General features: G+C 52.1%; 1 protein-coding gene across 6 annotated transcripts in view; it reads right to left on the reverse strand.

Moving 5' to 3' along the window:
• Window positions 1–231: 231 nt before the first annotated feature.
• Apba2 (amyloid beta precursor protein binding family A member 2) overlaps window positions 232–22,644 on the reverse strand; it is a 226,921-nt gene continuing 204,508 nt past the window's right edge. For 5 of the 6 annotated variants that reach the window (XM_013123904.3, XM_005084409.4, XM_040730799.1 and 2 more), the window contains 9 exons: window positions 19,372–19,517; window positions 18,396–18,431; window positions 15,767–15,853; window positions 12,656–12,841; window positions 9,326–9,505; window positions 8,140–8,352; window positions 6,928–7,047; window positions 4,212–4,352; window positions 232–1,610 (listed from right to left, as the gene is read on the reverse strand). In XM_013123904.3, the coding sequence (XP_012979358.1) occupies window positions 1,539–1,610; window positions 4,212–4,352; window positions 6,928–7,047; window positions 8,140–8,352; window positions 9,326–9,505; window positions 12,656–12,841; window positions 15,767–15,853; window positions 18,396–18,431; window positions 19,372–19,517 (1,181 nt within the window). In that variant the 3' untranslated portion in view covers window positions 232–1,538. The remainder of the gene's footprint in view (window positions 1,611–4,211; window positions 4,353–6,927; window positions 7,048–8,139; window positions 8,353–9,325; window positions 9,506–12,655; window positions 12,842–15,766; window positions 15,854–18,395; window positions 18,432–19,371; window positions 19,518–22,644) is intronic. The other variant, XM_040730813.1, reaches the window with a different exon arrangement.

Raw genomic sequence — 22,644 nt, forward strand, 5'->3', positions numbered from 1 at the left:
GCGAGTGGGGACCCTGGACTTGGCCTGGTGACATGACACCCTCAGTGACACCTGGTGAGTTTAGCACCTGCCCTCCAACTTCCTGTGTGAGAGCTGCTAAGGTTCCAGGCTAGGGAGGGGTGACGTGGGGTGACACGACCACACATGGCAGACTCACAAAGCCACCGTCCGGACTGTGGAAAGAGAGGCCCGCAGGGCCTGCTCAGCTGACAAACGAGGCACACAAAGTGCTTTTCTGTCATAACTTCAGGTTTATTAGCGATATGCAGGAAGTCTTCCTAGGGTCAGCTGCATGCAACACACAGGTTACTCCTCCAGTACAGTAATCCTAAAGCTTTAGTTACTGTGTAATAAGGCTTCTTAAGTCACAGTGTATTCTTCAAGGCCTGAGCCAAAAAAAGAGACTGCCAGACAAAATGATGTCAGTGCACACTGATCGCTAATGAGATGAGTCAGCCACTGGGCTCCTTAATCCACACACTGACACTGCTCTGTGCTTGATGGCCGAGCACCTCACTTGACAAGTAATTTGCACTCTCACTGGCTCCTTCAGGACAGAGGTGGGATTCTCTGGTGTGGGCTTGCTTTGTTGGGGACAGTGTGTGTGTGTGTGTGTGTGTGTGTGTGTGTGTGTGTGTGTGTGTGTGTCTATGTATATGTAGACTTTTTAAAATAGGGATGTCTCCCATGCTTCTGCCCTTGTTCCTGGCAGGATGATGTTCCCCAATAGGGAGCCCCGTGGTGGAGAAGGAGTCAAAGTGAGGATGTCCAGGGAAATTCACAGGGCCTAGGGGGACTCAGAACAGGCTAGGAGAGGAGAAGCAGCTGTGGGCACAGGTCATTGGAAAACCTAACCCTCTGAAGAATGGCTTTGCCAAGGTCAAAGTCCAAACAGTAATCTTTGCTAAATAAATATGGAGTTTTGACATGGTGACCATCACTTTTTATTTAACTCAGGAGTATCCCCTTGCTGTGTAAATACTTACAATCAATCACAGGTTCCCACACTCGGCTCGAGCCTCATCCTGGGAGCCAGGCTGCCCCTGTGCAGATGGAGGCAACGCCCGCTGTGGGCCCTTGAGGACCGGGTGGGATCCCAGGTGTCCCAGACAAAGGGCAGAGACGGCTGCAGCTGCACCACAGCCTCATGGGCAGCCACCACACTCACACTCCACAGCCTCAGGGAGGAGGGAAGACACAGCACGCCACACAGAAAGAACTACCCGTGAGCACCCTTCATCAGCCACGGTGAGAACGTGGCAGTGGACCGGTAAGTTTTACAGAGGATTGTCCCTCGACTCTCTTTTGGTGAGGACATACCTTTTTTTTTTCCTTTCTTTTTTTTTTGTGACAAAAACCCAAAACCAAACCAAAAACCAAAACAAGAAAAAACTAGGTGATGAGGACACACCCTTCAGGGGAGCCAGAGTTCTTGGTTGGGCTATGGGGTCAGGGGTCAGGGCTCTGTCCTGGCTTCTGGCTCCTCTGGGCCCAGGTGGGTCCCTGGTGTCCCTGCTGCACGGAGAGGCTGGGTGTACCTAGATGTACAGTGGGGTCTCCTGGCCCGTGAGGAGTCTGAACATGGCCGCAGGCATGGTCTTCATGTGAATCTGTAAATAGAAAGGGAAGGCTGAGCTGCCTGCCACTTCTCAATCGAGTGAAAACGAACAGCAGACGCCCAGTCCTGGGAGGCTCTTGACCAGGCTGAGGTAGGTGGGCCCTTTCCCTTTATATGCACTGGGCAGGACTTTTCCCTCTCGTCTCAAGGTGACACCAGAGGAATGAAACATTGGACTTCTGATGGTGGCTACAGTTTGATCGCTGGATGCAGGCACCCCACCCCAGGGCTGCAAGGAGCACTCTGTGCTTCTGTGAGGGGAACACACTGACACTGGATGATGCCAGAGTTCTGGCTAGGAAAACGCCCAAAAGGCAACCTGTCCCAAGACTCCATTCTCTGAGGATCAAGTAACAAAGGGCTCTTAACAGCCCAGCTGCCCTTGCTGGCTCTCCATGGCCTGGGTACACAACCAGCTAACCACAGGATTGCTTCTGGGACAGTAGGATAGAGGAAGACACTGAGCCCCTGAAAGAAAAGAGCAGGCGAGCTTCATTCTGTCATCTTCCACGCCTCTCAACAGGGCCATGCTCCTGGGCTCCGGTTGTGCTGCGTTCAGGCAGAAGCTGCCAGGGTCTTGGCTGCCCCCGGGTCCTCTCCGGCCCATGCAAGCAGACCCTGGCTCCACTCTGCCCAGCTCATACAGGTAAAGGTCTGGAGGTATTTGCTGTGTTCATATTTTAGCTCCTCCACATCCCAGGACAGGCTTTCCCTACCCCTCATACAATCAACGTGGGCTCTTCTGAGGACGGGGGCTCCCCTTGTTTGCCAGCGACCCGAACTCCAAATGTACTTGGGGTGGGTGGAAAACGCCAGGCAGCCAACATTTTACTCTCCCGGCTGGGAGGGCAGTCCCTGTCCAGAGGCTGAAGGGAGTCGGCCACCATCCCCCTGCTTTCCTGCCTCCTTGGGTATCAAGGATTCTCAGGCCAGAGGAGACAGAATCATTCCCTGGGATCCCAGGCCCACTCCTGCACAGGAGTGACTTCTTTAGGTGTGAGGCTGAGCGCTCCCATGGGGGCGGTCATTTCTGAATGTCTATTTAGGAAAACGGGATGTTCTTTTCTTGGAAGCCATGAGTAAGGAGCAGCCAGTGCCCCTTTCCATACACTCCTTGGGAGTCAATGTGCCTCTTCCCTGACCCTGGACCCAAGATGCTGACTTTGTCTCTGTGGCCCCAAAAGAGCTGATTTGAGGAACATTAACCAGGATGCCCTGAGGAAATGGAGACTCACACCCTTCCCTGCCCTCAGGAAATGGGAACCCTGACCATCTTACCTGCATGGTCACCAGGTGGCACCAGAGGGAGTTTGGCAGGTGGCTTGAACCTGCAGGGACCTTAGAATCCAACCAAACATCACCTGGTACCCAACTCTCCCCACGCTTCTGCTCAGGGCCAGCCTCGCCCTCTGTGCTAGCACACCCACTCTCCCAAAGACCATGGTCCCACTCACTGTGGCCACCCTGCCACAGTTCCCACTGCCACACTCATACCCACCCCCCATACTCACATGCACACATTCTCACACTCAGGGGTACATGGCATAAGCACATGTTTGCCACACAAATACACACCCCCCCAAACCCCGCCCATACTGGGGAAGTCTCCTTTCTCTGCACTGTGGCGTCACCCAATCTAGCCTGTTCTGTACCATGCACTGTGATGCTCACTACGAGATCCTTCCTTCCGGACAGTTGTACCCCTCCACTGGGACCCTCTTGGCTATTTCTCTTGCTACCATGGAGATGACCCAAGAAGAGCTGAACTAAGGGGATGGTTACAAGCTAGTGAAAGAGGAAAAGAAAAGCAGCCTGACCCTGAACACAGGAGTACAGAGGGGCAGCAATACCGCACCAGCCATTTATGAGGTGACCAGAGCCGCCTGGCCTAGGGGCCTAGATTTGCAGGATTCTGTTCAGAAGTGGTGCTGGGAGCTGTGCCTGGTGACTCTGCCCAGTGACCTCTGCCCTGAGATACCAGAGAGACTGAGACACTACCTCCCATTGTGCTCATCGTATTCATGGACACTGAGGTGACCACACAGCCTGCTTCTCCTCTGACATCCAGTGGCCACTGGCAGGTAGCTGGGTCACAGATGTTAAAGTGTGGCGTGAGCCAGCATGCAGAGGTGAGTCCAGGGTCCCACAGGCTCAGGCTGTCCTGAAAAGGGCCACTTTCCCTCAGAGGATGTAGTGAGATATCCACCCTGCCCATACCTGTAGCACTGACCACGCCCTGGGTGTGCTCACAGGTGAGGACATGAAGGAGGAGAGGACTAGGTCTGTGGGCCCTGAGTCCAGAGCTCTCTCTTGCTGCTGGTCAGGTCTTGGGGAAAGGCCTGGAAGGATCCTTGGAGCTGGAACCTGTGGTGGTCACCTGCCTCTTGTGTAAGTGCATTCTCCCGGAATAAACTTCACTTAACCTGTACTGAGTCTGGTGAACCTTGATTCCCACGCAATAGAGGACCAGTGGCCTTTTCCAAGCACATCATATGGCCCATAGGGCCAGCTGTTAGGCAGAGAAAACAGTAGCCCAGACATCCTGGACTCCATTGTGAGCATGATGGACTTTGGGGTGGGTCAGCCGTCTTACCTCTCCCACTGAGTTAGACAGAGCCTGGACTATCTTCTCGTGGGCGGTGGCTACCACACTCTGTCCGTTGATCTCGATGATACGGTGGCCGACGCGGACACCACCTCTCTCTGCAATGCCCCCTCTCATGAGGCTGCAGATCTACGGGGACAGGTTAATTCATCAAATCCATTCCCACCACACCGTGAAGATGCTCCACCGTGTCCCAAAGACACCGGAGGAGAACCTACTCTTGCAGAGAGGAACCCAACTTGTCACTGTGACTCACGAGCAAGGACATCTGTGAGTTAGAGTGTGGTTTTAAAAAGAGCCAACACCATCCTGTGGGTGTCAGAGAGCTGCTTCCTGCTGCTGCCTACAGACAGCATCTCCATCAGCCACACCCTGGCATTCTTTCTGAGGAAGACAGCCAGCCCCTCCCTTTCCCACCGCACAGAGAATGAAGTGATAAATTCTTAAGCAACAAATGGAGTTTGGGAAAGTGACACTGTATCTACTCACTCACAAAACTCATTAAAAACCAAGACATTAGAAAAGCAGCATCCAGAGTACTGATATTTGAGTCTTTCCCCAAAGTGATTTAGGACATTGTGTGACAAAAGTAACAAGTTCTTTGAAGACCTTGAGTAAGGTGATTTAGCATGGCCTGAAGACGGGGCACACTTCTGAAGATGCTATTACATTCCTTGTGTCCACTGACTTTTAGAAATTAGAGGGAAGGGATAAAGAGGGGGGAAAAGAGGAGACAGTGAGGTTTGTGCCTCAGGGAGGTGGACTCAGGCTGTGGAGTACAAGGCATTGGAAAGGGGAGCCCGAGGCACCAGAGGGAGCTGTCAGGTACTTGGTGCTGTTAGCCTTCCAAAATGAGGCTTGCACTGCAGGGGCCTTTGCATGCTCTCACTGCCAAGTATGCACTCCAGGGAGTCCCCAAAATGCAGACTCCTTGACTCCTTGGGAGATGCTATGAGAAGAGAAAGGAGGACCCATGTGGAAATAGCCTTGACGGGTCGTCTGGGGCCTGTCTGCAAACTGATGTGCTGTACTTGGGGTGCCATGAGGCTGCAAATGGGAAAAGCACTTATGCAAAACCAGCTCTGAGGTAGGCAGGCTGCTCCTAGAGACTGGGGACTGGGATCTCAGTCATGGGGCATAGCAGAGGGGGGACCTGGCTCCCTGGCTAGCCAGCCACTGCTGGGACTGAAGCAAGTACCCAGGACCTTACAGGCAACTGAAAAGACACAAACACAGCAGTCCTCCTGTACCAGCCCCTGTGTCCCCAGATCTACACATGCCCTCCACTGACACCCCAGTACCTGCTCACAGCCTAAGCAGGGCCTCTATGAAGTGCTGCTCATTACGTATGTAGCCAGGAAAACTGAGGTCAGGGGGACAATGGGATTCAGTGGCAGGTAGGGCTGAACACTTTATGGACACCCCAGAGTTTCACAGACTCAGACCCTGAGCAAGGTCTGACCCCACCTCAAAACCCCTCCTGCATGCCTCATGACCTCTGGAGACTAACGATTTTATACTCAGGATTACGTATGTGTTCCATCAACTCCAAACCCTTCAGAGTCAGGCTTCTGAACTCTGCACCCCCAAACTTCTACCACCCACTTCACTGTCCTCTCAACAGGCTGCCTCCATCCTACAGGCCGCCTCTCTGAGGAGGGTATTTTGGACCCTGTGGTACCTCCAGCACCTCTGCCCCCACCCCTACATATACACCTTGGCCTCTGCTCTGGTCTCTGAGGAAGGGGCTCATATCCCACTTGACTCACCCCAGGGTTCCTTTCTCTCCTCACTCCTCTCAGTTTAGCCCCCACAAACTCAAGCTAGAGCCTCCCCCTGCTTCTTACCACGGCCCCCTCTTCAGACCCATGGAAGTCTTGCAGGCTGTGACCTAAACAGAAAAGGACCTGGACCCCAGGCCTGTGACACTACACAAACTCTCCAATCCTACCGGAAAGAGTGAAGAGTGTTTCTCTCATTGGTAGTTGTCTTTCTAGAATGCTGGTCTAATGCTTTTCTTTGGGGCTGTTGGAGAGCACCCACATCCCCTCTTCTTCCTCATAAACTCTTTCCTCATTGCCCTGAAACACTCTGAGCTGGTTTAAGCAATCCAGGATATGGCCCCTTCTGTAGTCATTTAGTGGCCGTAGCTTTGCCCTTCAGAAGGAGCCTGAGTTCATGCTGGCCAAACAAGTCAATGAAGGTAGTGCCCAGACCAAGAACTTATGCTTGGGAAGCAAGTAGATGCTTGGCCAAACATCCCTTCCTCCATGAAGGCCCCTGTCTTCTTAGTGCCCGCCACAGAGCCTGACAGGGAGCAGGGCTTCACACATGTCTGCTGACTGGGTAAGCAGATGAACTGAACGAGTGAAGCAAGGGAAACATGAAGATGTGTCTGCTGAGCACACTGAGTGCAATGACAGCACTTGGCTGTGTGTGTACAGGCTGCAATAGCTGGCGAGGACTGCGGTTCCCCTTACAACAAGTACTTGATGAGAATAACCCTCGGGGGAGCATGGGTCTGGCTTTGAGGGGGCCCGGGCCACACACTGGCCCACCCTGTCTGCCTTGGCCAGCATGTTCCATCCAGATCTGTTGGGCCGGATGCTCTCCCTAGAGCTGCAGAGTGACAACCCAGTCTTCAGTGCCCAGTCCCTACACGTGGAGAGGGTGGCCCAGGCAGGAGGTGTGGGGGTAGACTCACAATTCCATTCTGCACGCTGAAGCCCAGCTGGTACTTGAGGTCTGGACGTTTGATGAGGACTGTGGTGACCGGTGGGCAGCTGACAATGTTGAGCTTTACCTGTGTTTGGTTCTTCAGACCCTGCAGAGCATGGGGACAAGTCACTAGCTGGTCCTAGCTGTTTCAGGGATACACAAAGAGGAACTAAGAGGACTGAATACCGGAGTCACACTCAGGGGCCACGAGAGCGGCTGTCCCCAGACTGTACACAAAAGAATTTTCTCTTCTGAAGGGCTGTGAAGACATCGCTGTATACCCAAACACCCTCAGCAGACCCCCAAGAGGAACACACCAGCTCAGTAAGAACCTGAATAGGTGCTGGGGGCCTGGGAGCTGCATCAGCACAGGCTATCTAGGAGCCAAGAGGAGTTACTGGCTCTAGAGAGGATAGGTCTGTCCCAGCATCCCAGGCCAGAGTGCCTTGGCCTTTCATGGTCACAATTTAAAGTTACCCAGAGATGGACACACATACAGAGCTCCCAGGACCTGTAACTCCACAGAAACCAGGCTGGGCCTGCATGTATCTATCCCATTGGACAGAGGCTTCTCTAAGTGGACTCGTAAAGCCCCTTCATGTCACATTCTGGTCTTGGGGAAACCCCTTGAGAAAGGACAGAGGGGCTGTTCTAGTTGCATGATTACAAAGGGCTGGGGGAGCTAAGCACGGCTTGTGATGCTGCTACCAATACCAGTACCCACGACCTTGAGTCTTGAACTGGGCCTTATGAAGATCTGACTCCACCTACTTGTATTCCCTCTGCCTAGGCACCCCCCAAAGTCCCAAGCTCATAGGTGAGGTGGTCAGAAAGGGGGCCGGCCTCCCAGAACCCTGTTCACTTAAGACAGCCCACCTTCCGGGCTGCCATGACTAAGAAAGCTTCCAGATAAACCTCCTGCAGGGCTAATTGGGACTATCCCAGGGAAAGCAGGCTGAGTCAACACCCTGCTTACATAGGTCCTCAGCAACTTGCCTGGAATGAGGGGACACCTTCTTTTTTCTATGTTGGGGAAGCTTTGGTCTTCCTTTAACTTCAGGTATGTGCTGGTCTTGGGCTCAGCTGACAGTCATGGACCAATCACTGGGTCTCACTGGACCTCAGTGTCAAGTGAGGGTCATGGGTCAAGTGTGGTGGGGCTGAGGCGACTATGAGCACAGGATCCCAGAATACGCACCTTGATGATGCCCTGGCAGGTAGCAAGGGGCAGCCCCACCAGGCTGGTGCCATTGATGGACATGATCTGGTCCCCAATGCTCAGCTTCCCGGAGCGAGCTGCAGGGCCGCCATTCATCATATTTGCCAGGATCACAGTGGGCAGGATGGAGCCCCAACCTGATTCCACAACCACCACTCCTAAAATCTCACCCTTGTGCTTCTCTAGCTGCAGCTGCAAGAGAAGGGCAGTGTGAGTGGGCGCACTTGTGGCAAAGCCCGGTCCCGAGGAGCCTGTCCTGCCCTCAGGCAAAGGCCAGGTTATGTCAGCTGGGAAAGGTTTGGGGCTGAGAGAACTATCCTGCCTCTGGACTCACCCTGCACCAGCTCCCAACACTATCTAGGACCCAGGAGCATTCTGGGAATCGAGAAGCAGAGTCCCTCTCTTGCCATACTCAGTAGGGATCCCAGTTTGCAAGCAGGGCTCCCGGACCCTGAAGCTCTCCCACCCGCTAAACCCTCTGGGGCCAGAGGAATGCCCTCTAGTGCCTATCTCCTGTCCTAGCCTTTACCCCCATTCCAAAGTCCTATTTCCTCTTCGCTTTAACAATGTCTGTCTCAGAAAACTATCAAGAAGCCAGGATCCAGCATGCACTCAACAGGGATCTAGGATAACTCATTCACTCACTCCCCAGAAAACACACAAAATCATCCCCTCACTAATTCCCAAAGAGCAGACTCATTAATTCCAAAGGCCCCAAGGAGGGCCTCTGGGATCTGCTAGGGTTTCTGCTACCAACCATTTCAGAACTTCCTGCCAACTCACCCAAGCTCCCTATTTTATAGATGCCTCCCTCGAGCTCTGCAGAAATATCTCCTAGTGCTAAGCAGAGTGGTAACAACATTAAGAGGCACATTTCCAGGGCCATTAAGACTGATTGGAATCTTTGTCTGAGCTGCAAGCATCTCATCTCACACCTACATGCACAGCTCCAAGGCAGGAGCAAGACATGTTCTGCAGGCCCCAGTGTTTGACACACTGGTGAGTGTGAGGACCAAAGCCTTGAACCCATCGTTGCCTGGTGAGCTAGATGTGGAGACATTGAGAGGCCACATCCAGGCTGCCTGACCCATCTCTGCAGGGGCTCAGTTCAGAGAGCTGGGTCCAGCAGAACAAGCTTTGGGGGTCCCCGGCCCATGTGGCTCACCTCCTTGCAGTTCTCCGAGTTTGAGAAGTGGATGAGGTCATCATTATACATTTCCTGCGTATTTATGATGTCACTGTATTCCTTCTGGCTCAGGTCTTCGGGGTTGATGCCATTGGCTCTCAGGAACTCCTGGTAGGCCACACTGAAGGCCTGCCCAATAGACTGGGCTATCAGCTGGGCCTGTGGGAAGGGAGCAGGCCTGTCAGACCAAAGCATGGATACACAGTCTCTACTAGCTGCCCAGAAGCCTTCAAAGGAGCTCTTGTTTGGGCTTAAAAGATGAAGGGAGTGACTCTGGGCTCTAGGCTGGTGAAAACTGTCTGCCATTCACATCCACCTCAGGGCACCGTGGTAAATCTCTCTGCTGTCTGTGCTCATGTCCAAACACTGGACAAAGCAATACTTTCGTAAAAATCACAGAAAGTGACAAAGTAGAAGTAGTTGCTAAATACCAGATTTTATTGTTTTAATTAGCAACTGCAATATGTTTTTTAAATTTACCTATTTTATTCTAAAAGTAGAGTGGAGTTTCCCCCCCCACCACCACAAGTGATGCTTGCATGGTTAGCTTCTATTCTATCTCTCTAGAATTATGAAGCCCAAACAGGTGGAGGCTGGTGTGTGTGACACACTGCTCTGGTACAGAAGGGTGTGCCAAACTGAGGGTCACAAGTCATGGATCTGGGACCCAGAACAGACTCCATGTTATCAAGACCACTTCTTTCTATGCCCTCAGGAAGAAACCTATGGAGGCCTGGACACTGATGACAGACAGCCTTCCTGTCTGCGATGTAAGCAAGACGCTAGGAGGCAGGCACTAACGAGGCCATTTCCTGGACCACGCCACGCATGTTTCAGGATGTGCAGCCCTAAGAAGGCGTGGGACTTTTGGAAACATCTCAGCAAAGCCATTATCTCCCTCCCCCACTCAACCCCCTTGCTGTGTGAGCTCCACCCAGCCCAAGCCCTCCCTATACTCTTCCTCCATAGCTGCCATTGAGAAGCCTCTGCAGGGTAACCCTGAAAACCTTGGTTCAGTATGATCAAAGAACGCGGGGGTCTGGCTTCAATTCTTTTCTTCCTCTGCACAATATATGATTTTAATGCTTCCAAACAAATAAGTACATCTAAAATCAAGCTAGGCTGGACCATAGTCTCAGAATGTGGGGCCTTGCTTTAAATATGCACTGGTTCTAGGTGGAACTGCCTGCCCAAATCAGACTCTGAACAGCTTAGAGGGAGGATCCCACCACAATGTTCTTACTCCCACATCAGCATATCTAGCAGGGGGTGGATGTGGCAGCCCAGAAACCACTAGGTGGCGCTGCCGGCCTAGATAGGAAAGGAGCCAGTACAAGTAGATGGGGGTCTTGAGAGTAAACCAGCAAAGAAGGACCACATTTGGCAGGGAGGGAGCATCTCAATGCTCCTGCTGCCAACCCCTTATGTTTCCACCTGGGAAGGGAGGACTGATGGCATCAGATGTCCTTACTACTGAAGCTTCAGACTGCCCACTGACCTAGGTTCTTCTGAGATGCACTCCCTATCCTCCAACCTACTTCCCTGCTATATCACGCCCCTTCTTCCTGCCCCGTGGAAATGCCTGGGAGACTTAAGTCAGCCTTGCATCTTGGAATGATCCCCGTCTTCAGCCACAATCCATAGAGCCATGGAGTGTGCACTGCCCGCTGTCCTCCATTTTCCCCTTTTGCCCCACCCTAGCCCTTCCCCTTGTGCCTTGGCTTCCCTCCTGCCTGGACAGGAGCCACCTCAGGGGCTCACTAGCTGAGGTCCCACTCCAGCCCTTCCCACAGGGATTCCTTGCTCGTTCTAGTTCACAGCCAGGCCTGTGGCTACAGGCTGCTCTGAGCCCCCAGCCAACCTGCAGGGTAGGTGCAAGGGCCTCAGTGACTGGTGGCCTCCTGCTGGTGGGCTCAGGTTCCTACAGAAGTCAGGAGGAGGCTGTAGCATCTACCTGGACAGGTTTGCCATTACATCCTCTCCCTGAACAGCTACTCTGGAGTGCCTGACGTTGCCAGAACAGTTTTTCTCTCACACTCCTTCAAGTATTATTTGGGTCCAACATTCACTGTGCTCCCAGGCCTGTAGCCTGCCCAGTGGTTGGCAGCTAATGGCCGCGAAGGCAGCTCCCCCCTCAACCGCTACCGAAAGATGTCTGCCCCAGCTGTGCCTGGGCCCCTTCTATCCCTTGCTCCCCACGATCTGCACATGAGCCCTACTGAGTGCCCTACTGAGTGCTGTCTCTTGCTTGCACTACACATCACCTGGTATCCACCACACCGACTCTCTAAGACATCCCCAGCTCCCAACCACACCAACATGCCCGTCGCCTGGCCTCAGACCCCCTGCAGTGGCAGGAAGTACATATCTGTGCACTGGTAGGTCTGTCCAGAAAAACTGGCCTCTGGTATAAAACTCACTGTGCGTCAAAGCACTTTCAGTAGACGGCTCAGGAAAAAGGTAACAGTCCTCACACACTGGTCTAAACCTTGTTTTCAGATAAAGATTCTATACTGTGTTTCAAATCATGAACTATATGGATCCTACATTGACCCAGCGATGCTTGAAGCCCTCCCGCAAACAAGCATGCCTTAGACCCCAGAGCTGCCACAACATTGCCACCACTGACAAGCTTGCAATGGTCTCTTCACAGAAGGTCAACAGAGAAAAAAATTAGAGCTCAACTGTAGCCTTCCTGGAATGCCAAGGACCTGTCAAGACACTGGAGCCCCCTCTCCCAAGGTCACCTCTGGTTTTGTTTCTGTTATCTGAGTGTCTTTGTTTTTGTTTTGTAGGCAGTTCTGACTGACACACATGATTCCACTGCCTCAGCTTCAGAGGGGCTGGGATTACACACTTCTGCCAACCTAGGATCTTTTATTTGTTGTTTAAAACTTCAAAAAAGGTTTTGATTTGTTACATGGTAAAATGACACAGCAAATGCAGAGCCTACCTAGCCTTGGTGAAGACACAACCTCCTGTGCATGCTTGACATGTAAGCACACGCATGTGTGCATGCTTGGCATGTAAGCATATACATTTTCATAACAGAAAAGTTAGGCAAAGATGAACTTCATCTCAGGGTGAGAGGCTGTATAGAATGATTCCTTTGGTTAGATAGTTGTTATGTATTTAACAGCTCCAGAAGCACCTGTTCTATGAAGGGAAATAAACCTGTTTATTCACAGTTGCAAGTGTGAAAAAAAGGCGCTGATTCGTCTCACGGGTGGACTCCGGAGCTCAGAGTGACTCCCTGGCTGTTGAGAGAGCGGCCAGCTCCCTGCACCCCACACCCTAACCCTTACTTACATCCTCTGACTCGAACACATGACAGATCATCTTGTACTGCTTCTTCCCCTCCTGGGCCCCAGGCGTGGTCTCAATGCAGTCCTGAGAGGCTGACCGGGGCATGCGGCGCCTGGCCATAAGAACCACGATGTTCCCGATGTCTGCAATGTAGGAGATGGTACGCAGGGCGTGGTCCATCATGGTCTCCTGTCGGGAGGAGGAGGGGCCACATCAGGGAGCACTGAGACTATTCACCACTAACAGCCAGTCTAACCTGGAGTTTTGTAACCTTGACCCTACCACCAGATCTCTCTAGAGCAGAAGGGAGGGCTGTCCTGTAAACTGGAGGATGGTAGCAGCATCCCTGGCCTCTACCCACTGGTCATTGCCAGATGTCCTAGAGGAAGGGTGGGGGGTGTTGAATGCCCACAGCTGTAGTTAACATAGTGTTCATGATGGTCCTGGACAGAGCCACCTGGGTGATGCTTCTCCTACTTGCTGAAGCGCATCCTGGTGACATGTGCGGTTTCACACAGGCTGACTCCAGGCCTTCCCAGCTTTCCTGTGTGAAAGCCAATGATGAGTTTGTCACATGTCAGGAGATAAAGCAGCGAGTCTGCCTGTGGTCAGCGCATCTCTATAGTGGTCCCTGGCCAGGCCCATTACTCCGCATGTCTTTTGTCACTTGATAGGACTCTCCTTGGGCATCCTGCCCATGACCCCTTCCTAGCAAGGCTCTGGAAACCTCATCAGGTGGACTTTTGTGCCTTTGATCTCCCGTCACGAAGGGAAGTCTGGTGTCTCGGGGCTCTTTCCCTCTGCACAGAGTTTCCCCCTTGCTCTGTGCATTGCATGCACCTGTCTAGGCAATGGTCTACTTCCTGCCAAGGGACTTGTCACAGAACAGGGAAGGCGGGGGCTAAGTCTTCAGCATGGAGACCCTGGAATCTGAGACACTGGCTAGCAAAAGCTCCCGAATCATTCCTCAGCTCTGGCTCCTCAGACAGAGGCTGCCACTGTGATGGCCTCACTCTCCCGGCCATGTCTGGCCGCTTGGGCCTCTACCCCCTCACCTGTTCCCACCCTCCAGCCACCTGCCGGGGTTCTGATCCGCCACTGAAAGCAGTCTCCTGCTGCCACCTCCTCTCCAGGTCACTCTAAACAGCAACTTGGAACAAGCTCGCTAGAGGTTGGTGGACTGTTCCTGGGGGACAGCATTTTGGCACGAGCACCAAGTCAGACACAGGGATGGAAACAAAGGACCACCTCAGTAGACCAGATGGTGGTCCTAAGGGAGGCTTGTCTACAAGGCCCTCCTCAGCTGGTACATGGGAAGTATACATATTTCAGAGCATCTGCCACCACATTGCCTGTCAAGCCTGATCCCCATTGCCGTGTGGGTGGCAGAGCCTAAGTGGGACATGGTAACTCTTTTGGGGGTTCTGCAGTCTTGTTATATGGCAAGAAGAGGGTCCCTATGTGACCAGTCCCCCAGACAGGACCTCAGGTCCTGAGACACCTCTTTGGCAGATACACTAGCAGTGGCATTCACTACTGGGGAGCTGATGAGTCTCTGAGGACAGACTGCAAATGCAGGCAGGTTCTCCTGCACTTAGCCCAGGTACCCTTCCTTTTGCTGATGGCTGCAGCCAGATCTGGAATGTCCCCAAAGGCCTCTGCCCTTGGTGCTACTGACAAGTGGAAGAACCTCCAGGAGGCTGGGCCTGGGGGAATAAAGCTAGGTCACTGGGGACACATCCTGGGGGTTATTAGAACCCCAGACTACCATTTCCTCTCTCTTCTCCTGAAAGCCACCAGGAAATTAGCAACGTCCTCCCATGTGATCCCACTATGATGGCTGCCTCACCACCAGCTCATAAGCAGTAGGACCAGCAGGCTGTAGACCAAGTGGTTGTCAACCTTCCTAATGCGGTGGCCCTTTGATAACCATTCCTCATGTTCTGTTGACCCCCAACCATCAAGTTATTTCTGCAGCGGACTTCATAACTGTGATTTTGCTATTGTTATGAATCGTAATATACGTATCCAATATGCAGGCTATTCTATATGTGACACCCAGGGGTCTCGACCCACAGGTTGAGAACAACTACTGTAGACCATCATTGCCCCAACAGTGAGCCAAACAAACCTTTCTTCCTTGAGGCTGATTGGCTCAGGCATTCCAACCCCAACAGTAACAAAGAGTTAACTAAATGGCAGAAACACACTGATGCTGGGAACCGGGGTCCACACTGCAAGACAAAGGGGAGTGTATGGGATGGGGAGGAGAGTGCGGGATCCCAGTAGGGGTCTCAAGGAGAACGAACGTATAGCTTTTTGCGGCACATACAGTCTAGCTCCATGAACTGCCAGGGCTTAGGAGCAACGACACGCCAGCAACAGCGAGCATAGCCCGCAGCCAGGCTCATATTTATGTATGTCACTGTCTACTAAAACAAACTGTGGGGCCCGCAAAAGATGCCTGGCTCAGGCCCGAGTCATTGCCAAATATCTTACGGTCTCCAACATTGGCGGGAAGGAAGAACACCAAAATAACACCACAACCAACAAGGTTCTCAGTGTCTAGCGGAAAACTGGGCAGGGAAGACAGGGAGTCGTAGAGCAATATCAGTTGGCAGTAGACAGTGCAATGTCTTTATAAATCACTGTTGTGCCGCTTCCATGTTGCAAACAATATGGGCAAGACTGTCAGTAGCTGCCAAGAATTCAGAGAGTAAGGGATCAGGGACACAGAGGCTGGTGCAGGGCTTTTCCACCATGGGCCACGACCCCCTGGCAAACTTTTATCCTCAAGACTATTTACATCACAATCCATAACAGCAGCAAAACTACAGCTATGAAGTAGCAACCAAAATGATTGCATGGTTAGGGGTCGCCACAACAGGAGGGACTGTATATTAAAGGGTCGTAGCATGAGGAAGGTTGAGAAGCACTGGTCTAGTGTGTCACCTCCTGATTCTCTGACAATGACAAAGACACAAAGGCACCTTGAGCCTGGGTGTAGAAGCACAATCCTCCTGGGGAAAGCTCTTCTGCAGCTAGAAACCCACTCTCCTGATGCCCCAGGCTCAACAGTTGGCTAGTGTCATTCCAGACAGATCCAGGGCTTACCTGTGTGTCAGCGTTTAAAACTTTGATCCTCTGGGTAGAGATGAAGAGGTCTACTTCTGTCAGTGTCTGAGCATCGCCCTCAGAATTCTAAGAAAGAACAACAGATGTTGTCACAACCCAATCCACTGCCTCATACACTGCTATAGTGAGACGGAGGGAAATGGGGCAGCCCCTGGAAGCCTGCATGCATGGGTGCTGGGGAATCCCCCCTGGAGTGTGAGCTCTCAAGGGACAGCACACAGGGAGAGGAGGCAACATGCCATAGCAGGTGCCTGGGGTCTTATCGGCTCCCTTGGCAACAAGCCGGGTCCCTTGGTTAATTCTTGCTGGATGTGGTAATAGTGACTGTTATCGTACTCCAGGTACAGACTTAAGGTTGGAGACTCTAGGAAATGGGGGTGGAGGGAAACGGTCTCCAAAAAGTTTGCTTCGGACCTAAAACCTTCCTTTTTACTTAGATGTTCACAATGGCATGGACGCCCTTCCAAAGACCACAAAGAGAGACAGGGCTGGGCATTGCCTGACAGTGACATGCTGGTTCAGGGAGAAGCTGTCACACCTTGTTTGTGGTCTCCGCTGGAAGGGGCTCAGTTTGTCAGCTGTATTTCAACCTCCTGCTCTGGAGCTGAGTAGCTACTCAAGGTCTGCCCCTAAGCAGGACAACTTCTAATTGTTATTCACACCTGTGAGGATCCTAATTACCTCACAGTGGTACTGAGAAAGAAAGAACTGTCCTGTCGTGCACCCCGCCCCCGCTTTGCCCACTGGGGAGAATAATTCAGTGTGGTCACTGGGGGGCTATGGTGGTGTCCTCCATCACAATATAGCAGAAACTGTGATTTAATTATTCAGTAGACAACTTTCCAATCGAAATCCTCCCTGCAGACAAGTTCTCAAGGATTCTAAGTTGCAAAGAGACCCTGTATTTCAGTGACAACATGTGTCTCAGCTCTGTTTCCAAGGGCCAAGATCTTTGAGGCCGTCAGTTTACCACAAGATGACCCTGCTTTTAAATAAGTAGAAAAAGAACAGACTCCTAGACAATCGAGTTGAAGGGAAATCTTCAGGACCACAAGGAACTTCTCCTCTGTTTAAAAATACCTGGGTTACATTCCACATCAGTGGAATCCCCACCACCACAATGCTAAATTAATTGTTTAAGTAAACTTACAAAGTCACTATTCCATCATGACATCCTCATACACATGTGTCATTACACTTTGACTGTTATGTTCTGAGATTATAGCTCAAAACTGCTGCTTAAAAGTAGGAAAAGCTAGAAGTAAATAAATAAAACAAAATTATGGGCTGGCCTTGGTGTTAGGGATTTGAGTGAAGACACGGAGGAGAGGCTGACAAAAGGGATGGGGTAGGTCATCTATGACCTGCCCTGGCAAAAGATGGAGAGAAACAAAGTCCTACAAAAGCGCTACAGAGAACAGGGTTGGCTGTGGTTCGGCCAGCACAGGGTCCCCCACTACCCGTGGTCAGATCACAAAAGGGGCCTTACACAGTGACCCCAGACACTGCCCGGGAAGAAGGAAGGCCTTCTGAACCAAGTGGCCTGGCTGCCGACCATTCTGAAAAGGGTTGCGCTGTCTCACCCCATCAGAGTCTGTGACTCCAGAGGATTTCAGGGCCCATAGACCCAGAAATCCAATCCCTAAGACCCCAGTGCTCTCACGTCCCCCAATCCTGGGCAGCGCAGGGGAGGACAAGGATGGCAAACACGAAGGCACTCCTCTACAGGGAAGCATGTCCCAACCACGAGCCTACAACCTACTGCCCCTTAGCATCCAGTCTGCCTTGGAAGAGGGAGAGCCGAGAGCTCATCCCCCAGATAGGGAAAGGGAGCCCAGCAGGTAGGGTCCTTCGGCCATAGCACCAAAAACCGCTGTCACTTTGAGGACAGGGGAAACTAGATCTCTTGTTGTTGGAACACAAGGAAGGAAAACAGGATAGCTAACATGCCACTGCACTGCATCTCCATGGACTTACCCAAGGCCCCCTGACACCAAGCTTGCTGGTGTCATCTGTAAGTATACAGAAAAGAACCACCATCTACTGAATGACTAGGTCAACAAACCAGTGACCGTCAACCTAATTTTGAAAGTCTACCCAGGCTTTAAAAACAGTTTTCTTTTCCTTCCTTTTTCTTTTTCTTTTTAGGTGTGTGTGCCAAGACCTTTGCTCACGAAGCAGCTGCTCTACCACTGAACCACGTCTAGTGGAGAGGGCAGCCCCAAGTCAAACTACTACTCTTTGTCTTGGTGAAAACTAATGGACCCAAAGTTGATGCTATACGGGAAACTGAGTACTAGACACACTACACTGTCCTAGCAAATGTCCTGTTTAGAAGTGTGCACATGAAACAGAGCTCTGCAGACTGAAACATGCTGCAGGACATGGGAGATAGTAGGTAAGAAAAGCTGATATTAACGTGGGACAACAAAGTAAGCAGTATGGCTTCACTCCAAATCCAGCATTCTCCTAACAGAAGAAAAGCCTCTGTGGCACTGCTTGAATTCCCACCAGAAGTCCCCATGCATAGAGTAAGACAGGCAGGCACACACGCACACGTGCACACACACAAGCACCGCTGTCTCAGGCCCACACAGGTCCTACACACCGCTTTTTTCTTGATCTTAGCAGCCTTCTGCATCCTCTGAGAAGCATGGAAGAGAAAAGAAAATCAGGAAGGAAGCTGTGACAAGGTTATTTTTCAGCTTTGTGCTCAACAGGAAGAACTCGGACTCTGTAAATCCCTGGCCGGGTCCGGTGGACAATCACTACTGTACTGAACACATACAATAAAGAGAAGACCATTTCATGCCTGTCACCTCCGGGGACAGAAATGACCACCACTCACTCCATATACCTGAGGATGGGATCAGGCACCAGGAAACAGGCCAAGGTGGGTCAGGAGCCATAGGGCCCAGAGCCTTGTTCAAAGGAAAGGTGCAGGCTGGGCTCAGCCCTGGCCCTCATGGCTTACAGGCATAGATGTCCCTGTGGTACCCTCCGCTTCCATCCAAGGAGGCTAGTATGTGATGGAGGCAGGAGGGGGTGACATTGTCCCTCATTCCCATGAGCTGGCAGTATATTCAGGCTCCACCTTATCCAGGGTGGGCACCATGTCCCCCCCTCATATGACCTTATGTAGCTTTGCTGGTATGGTTTCCCCTGCTCATCCTTACCTGCTGGAAAAACCACACAGGCCAAAAAGTCTACAGAGCTTTGAGTATGTCAGTTATCCTTGAGGCCATACATTTGAGTGACACTTGATGTATCCTCCCCTGCTTCTAGAAGCACTTTAGTGCTAAAAATACACTATTGGGATAGGATTTAAGGCTCCAAACAAATATGCTTAAAGACTGGAAGGCTTCAGAACCGTCAGCTATCTTTGAAAACTGCTTCCCAGGGGCTGACTGGACCATGCTTAAGGAGAGAGTGATGACTGTGCCAGCCAGGCTGCAGGTCTCTTTTGGGTGCTGGGTCACACCTGCTTTCTGCGCTGGACAAAGCACCTGAACCTCACTGTACTCCCCCTCAGGGCTCCCCCAGGGGCCCTCCCAAGTAGCACTCAGGGCCCGGAAGCACCCCACCTTGACCCTGCTGACAGCCTCCTGAGCCTGCATCATTCGGATGTTTTTGGAGGGGTTGCGCTCAGAGAGCAGCTGGGTGGAGCCCAGGTAGTTGGCTGCAAAGATGATCCCATCGATGAGGTCTTCTGGCTCACAGGGCCCTGGAACTGAGGAGGTATAGAGTGAGTGCCTTCCTAAAAGAAATCCACCAGGACCAGGAGCTTACGTGCCCAGCCGGCACAAGGTACCCAGCATCCAGGAAGGCAAAGCGGGGCGACTGGGCTGTGCAGTGGACCTGCAACTCAGAGGAAGTCAGCACAAGCCACACCCATGGCCGAACAGCTCTGCATGAACGGTGTGACGAGGGGCACACCAGCAACCGTCTCCCAAGGTAGCCCAGCCTCCAGGGTTCCCCGCACCTGCTGTGGTCCAGAAAGGACTGCCTCCCAAACACAGCAGCACTGCCCATACTCTCATGGAGCTACGCGCAGGTCCATGCTGAATTCTTCGGGGACTTTTCTCTTCCCCTCTCCAGCAGGGCTCCTGCCATCCCGCAGCTTCTCACCCCAACCCAGGCCTCAGGGGGGCAACGTGGCCGTGATCCTATCCGCTGCCTCTAGACTATGACCGCACAGCAGAAGCTCTGATGGAGTGCACCACCTAGACCATGGGCACCGGTGCTCTGAGCACTTCAGCTGAAGACTGACTGTTCCCCGAGGTGTGGCTGATGCTCTGTATAAGTGACCCATATGAGTGAACTTCAGCTCATGCTCTATGTAGTGAGACCCAAGATGGTTTGTGTCTGTGCTGAGCAAGTACAGATAATTCACTTGTGGTTATTCCCTGAAAAACTACAGTGTAACCGTTGTTCACCTGAAACTTCTATTGTAGCCAGTGCTTTAAAGCTATCTAGAGATAAATTTGAGTGTGAGGGAGGGTGTGCATTTTTATCTGAGGGATGTGGACAGCTGCAGACTTGCTTCCAGAGGAGTCCTGGAACCAGTTCTCCATAGATATCAAGGGAGGAATGACTGTAATGTTAATACACTGAAACATTGAGAGCCACAGGTTAGTGGTCCGTGGCCATTGCAGCTCTAGTGAGGGGTCTACTAACATGCTCTGTAAGGGGCAGATGGTGACTATTTCAGGGCTTGACCTGTCTGTTGCAAAGACCAACTTCTGCCCTTGAGGTGCAGAAGCTGCAGTGCTTAATATGGAAATGAGTGGATAGAGTGTATCCTATCAAAGCTTTATTTACAATATCAGGTGGGACTATAGTCAACTGACAGGAGACGTAGCATAGGCTTACACGGCTGCACCTGCTGCTAGTCAGGACCTTCCTGATCATCCTGTATAGACCGATGCTCCAATGACTTCCGGTCTGCTTGGCATAGCTCTCACACCAGCATAAAGCCATTGAGTTCCCCTACCACTCCACGTCCTTGGGGAAGAAGCATGGCCCATTGTAGAACCCAAGGACAGATGGAGGTAGGTGGGATGAGTCAAGGGGATGGGACGTGGTCCTTTCCCAAGCCTGCGTCCAGTGGTGGGCATGTGCCCAATGACCACTTGACACTCCTCACCATGATAGCCAATGTGACCTGGCCAACACATTCCACCTGGAGCTCCTTGGGCAGCAGCCACGCTACAGGGCTATCCTGGGGGCTCTGCAGCCCGCGGCCTTCTGGGCTCAAACTGGCAATCCAGCAAGCACCCTGATGCCTGGTCCATCACAGGTAGCTCCTCCCACTGTCATTGTCACTTTGCTGATGCTCAGTACAGCTGCATCCTGCTGCCTGGGTGATGTCTTTTTTTACCATGCTTCCTCCAGCCGCCCACTTTAGCATCGAGCTTGGTGATGGGTCAGGTCGGAAAGACCAACCCAGCTGAAGATCTCTGGTGGATGTCAGGCCACCATGGACTCTCCATGGAGATCTCCTCACCGAGAACTCCCCCATATCATCATCAGCCTCCCATCCCACAGTGCTGGCCATCAGTATGCCATATACACAAAGGCACACAGACTAGTGCTACACACACACATGCACACACACATACACAGAGAGAGAGAGAGAGGGAGAGAGAGAGAGAGAGAGGGAGAGAGAGAGAGAGTGAGAGAGAGAGAGAGGGAGGGAGAGAGAGAGAGAGAGCACTGAGGGGTAGGGTGACACAGGTTATGGCTCCGGACCTTACACACTGGCCCCGTGTTCCTCCTGGGAATGGAGGGGGTGTGAGCTTCCAGCAATGAGGAGTCCTTGGCTCTCAGAGGAAGACACACCAAATTATTAAAGCAGCAAAGTGCCTGTGATTATCTTAACCCAAACTCAGAAGAAAGAGGAAGATGGCTACTAAGGCTGAAGGAATTGCTGGCACCTGAGGCAGGCAAGTCTGGCATCTGATTGCCAGGTGTCTAGCCCAGGGAGACCACGTTTGTGATCTAGAACTGCTCTGTAGGCCCAGCTACCTCACCCTCAGTGAGGACAGATGGAGCAGAGGGGTCACAACACTCAGAGAAACTCCTGATATGGCAGCCATTCAGAGGAAGGACTCGTGAACTCATAGTGGCTGTTCTACAGGATTGGGTCTCTCAACAGTTCATCCTGGAGAGGGAAGGGCTGGTGAGGTTCCCTCCCTAGGTTGTTCCAAGAGGGATGTCACTCTCTTCGGTGGTGTAGCCACTGGCAAGTTGCCCATGCCCCAGTAAATAAACCCTTACCTATGACACATATGCTGCCCACCCCACAAACACAGTGCTCTCTCTCTCTCTCTCTCTCTCTCTCTCTCTCTCTCTCTCTCTCTCTCTCTCTCTCTCACACACACACACACACAAACACACAAAAGACAAACACCACAAAGAAAAGGGAGGAGATGGGAGAAATTGGGTTTCAGAAGGAGAGGATGGTGAGATGGGGTAACTAATGGGGTGTGAAAATGACCAGAGTTAGTTATGTACATGTATCAAACTATCAAAGAATAAAAACGAGGACTCAAGGCTTTGGCTCTCAAGCCTGTGGCTGCAGGCCTCTGAACTTGCTCTGAGTGCACAGCTGAGCCTTCAGGGATGAAGGGGGCCCCGTTCAGCACTGGGGCAGACCTAGGGGACTCAGTAAGGCCAGGATTGGGACAGGCATGCTCAAACTGAAAGATAGCCACAGTGGAGCGGAGGGGACTCAGGAGACACCTCCCCAGTCAGGAGTTTCTCAGGCTAAGCACACGCTGGAATCATAGACCTACAGTAGCGTTCTCAGGCAAGAGCTCCCACACCCTGACCCCAAGGACAAGACGGCCTCAACT

This window comes from Mesocricetus auratus, unplaced genomic scaffold (assembly GCF_017639785.1).
Source record: "Mesocricetus auratus isolate SY011 unplaced genomic scaffold, BCM_Maur_2.0 Super-Scaffold_4256, whole genome shotgun sequence".
Lineage (NCBI taxonomy): Eukaryota > Metazoa > Chordata > Mammalia > Rodentia > Cricetidae > Mesocricetus > Mesocricetus auratus.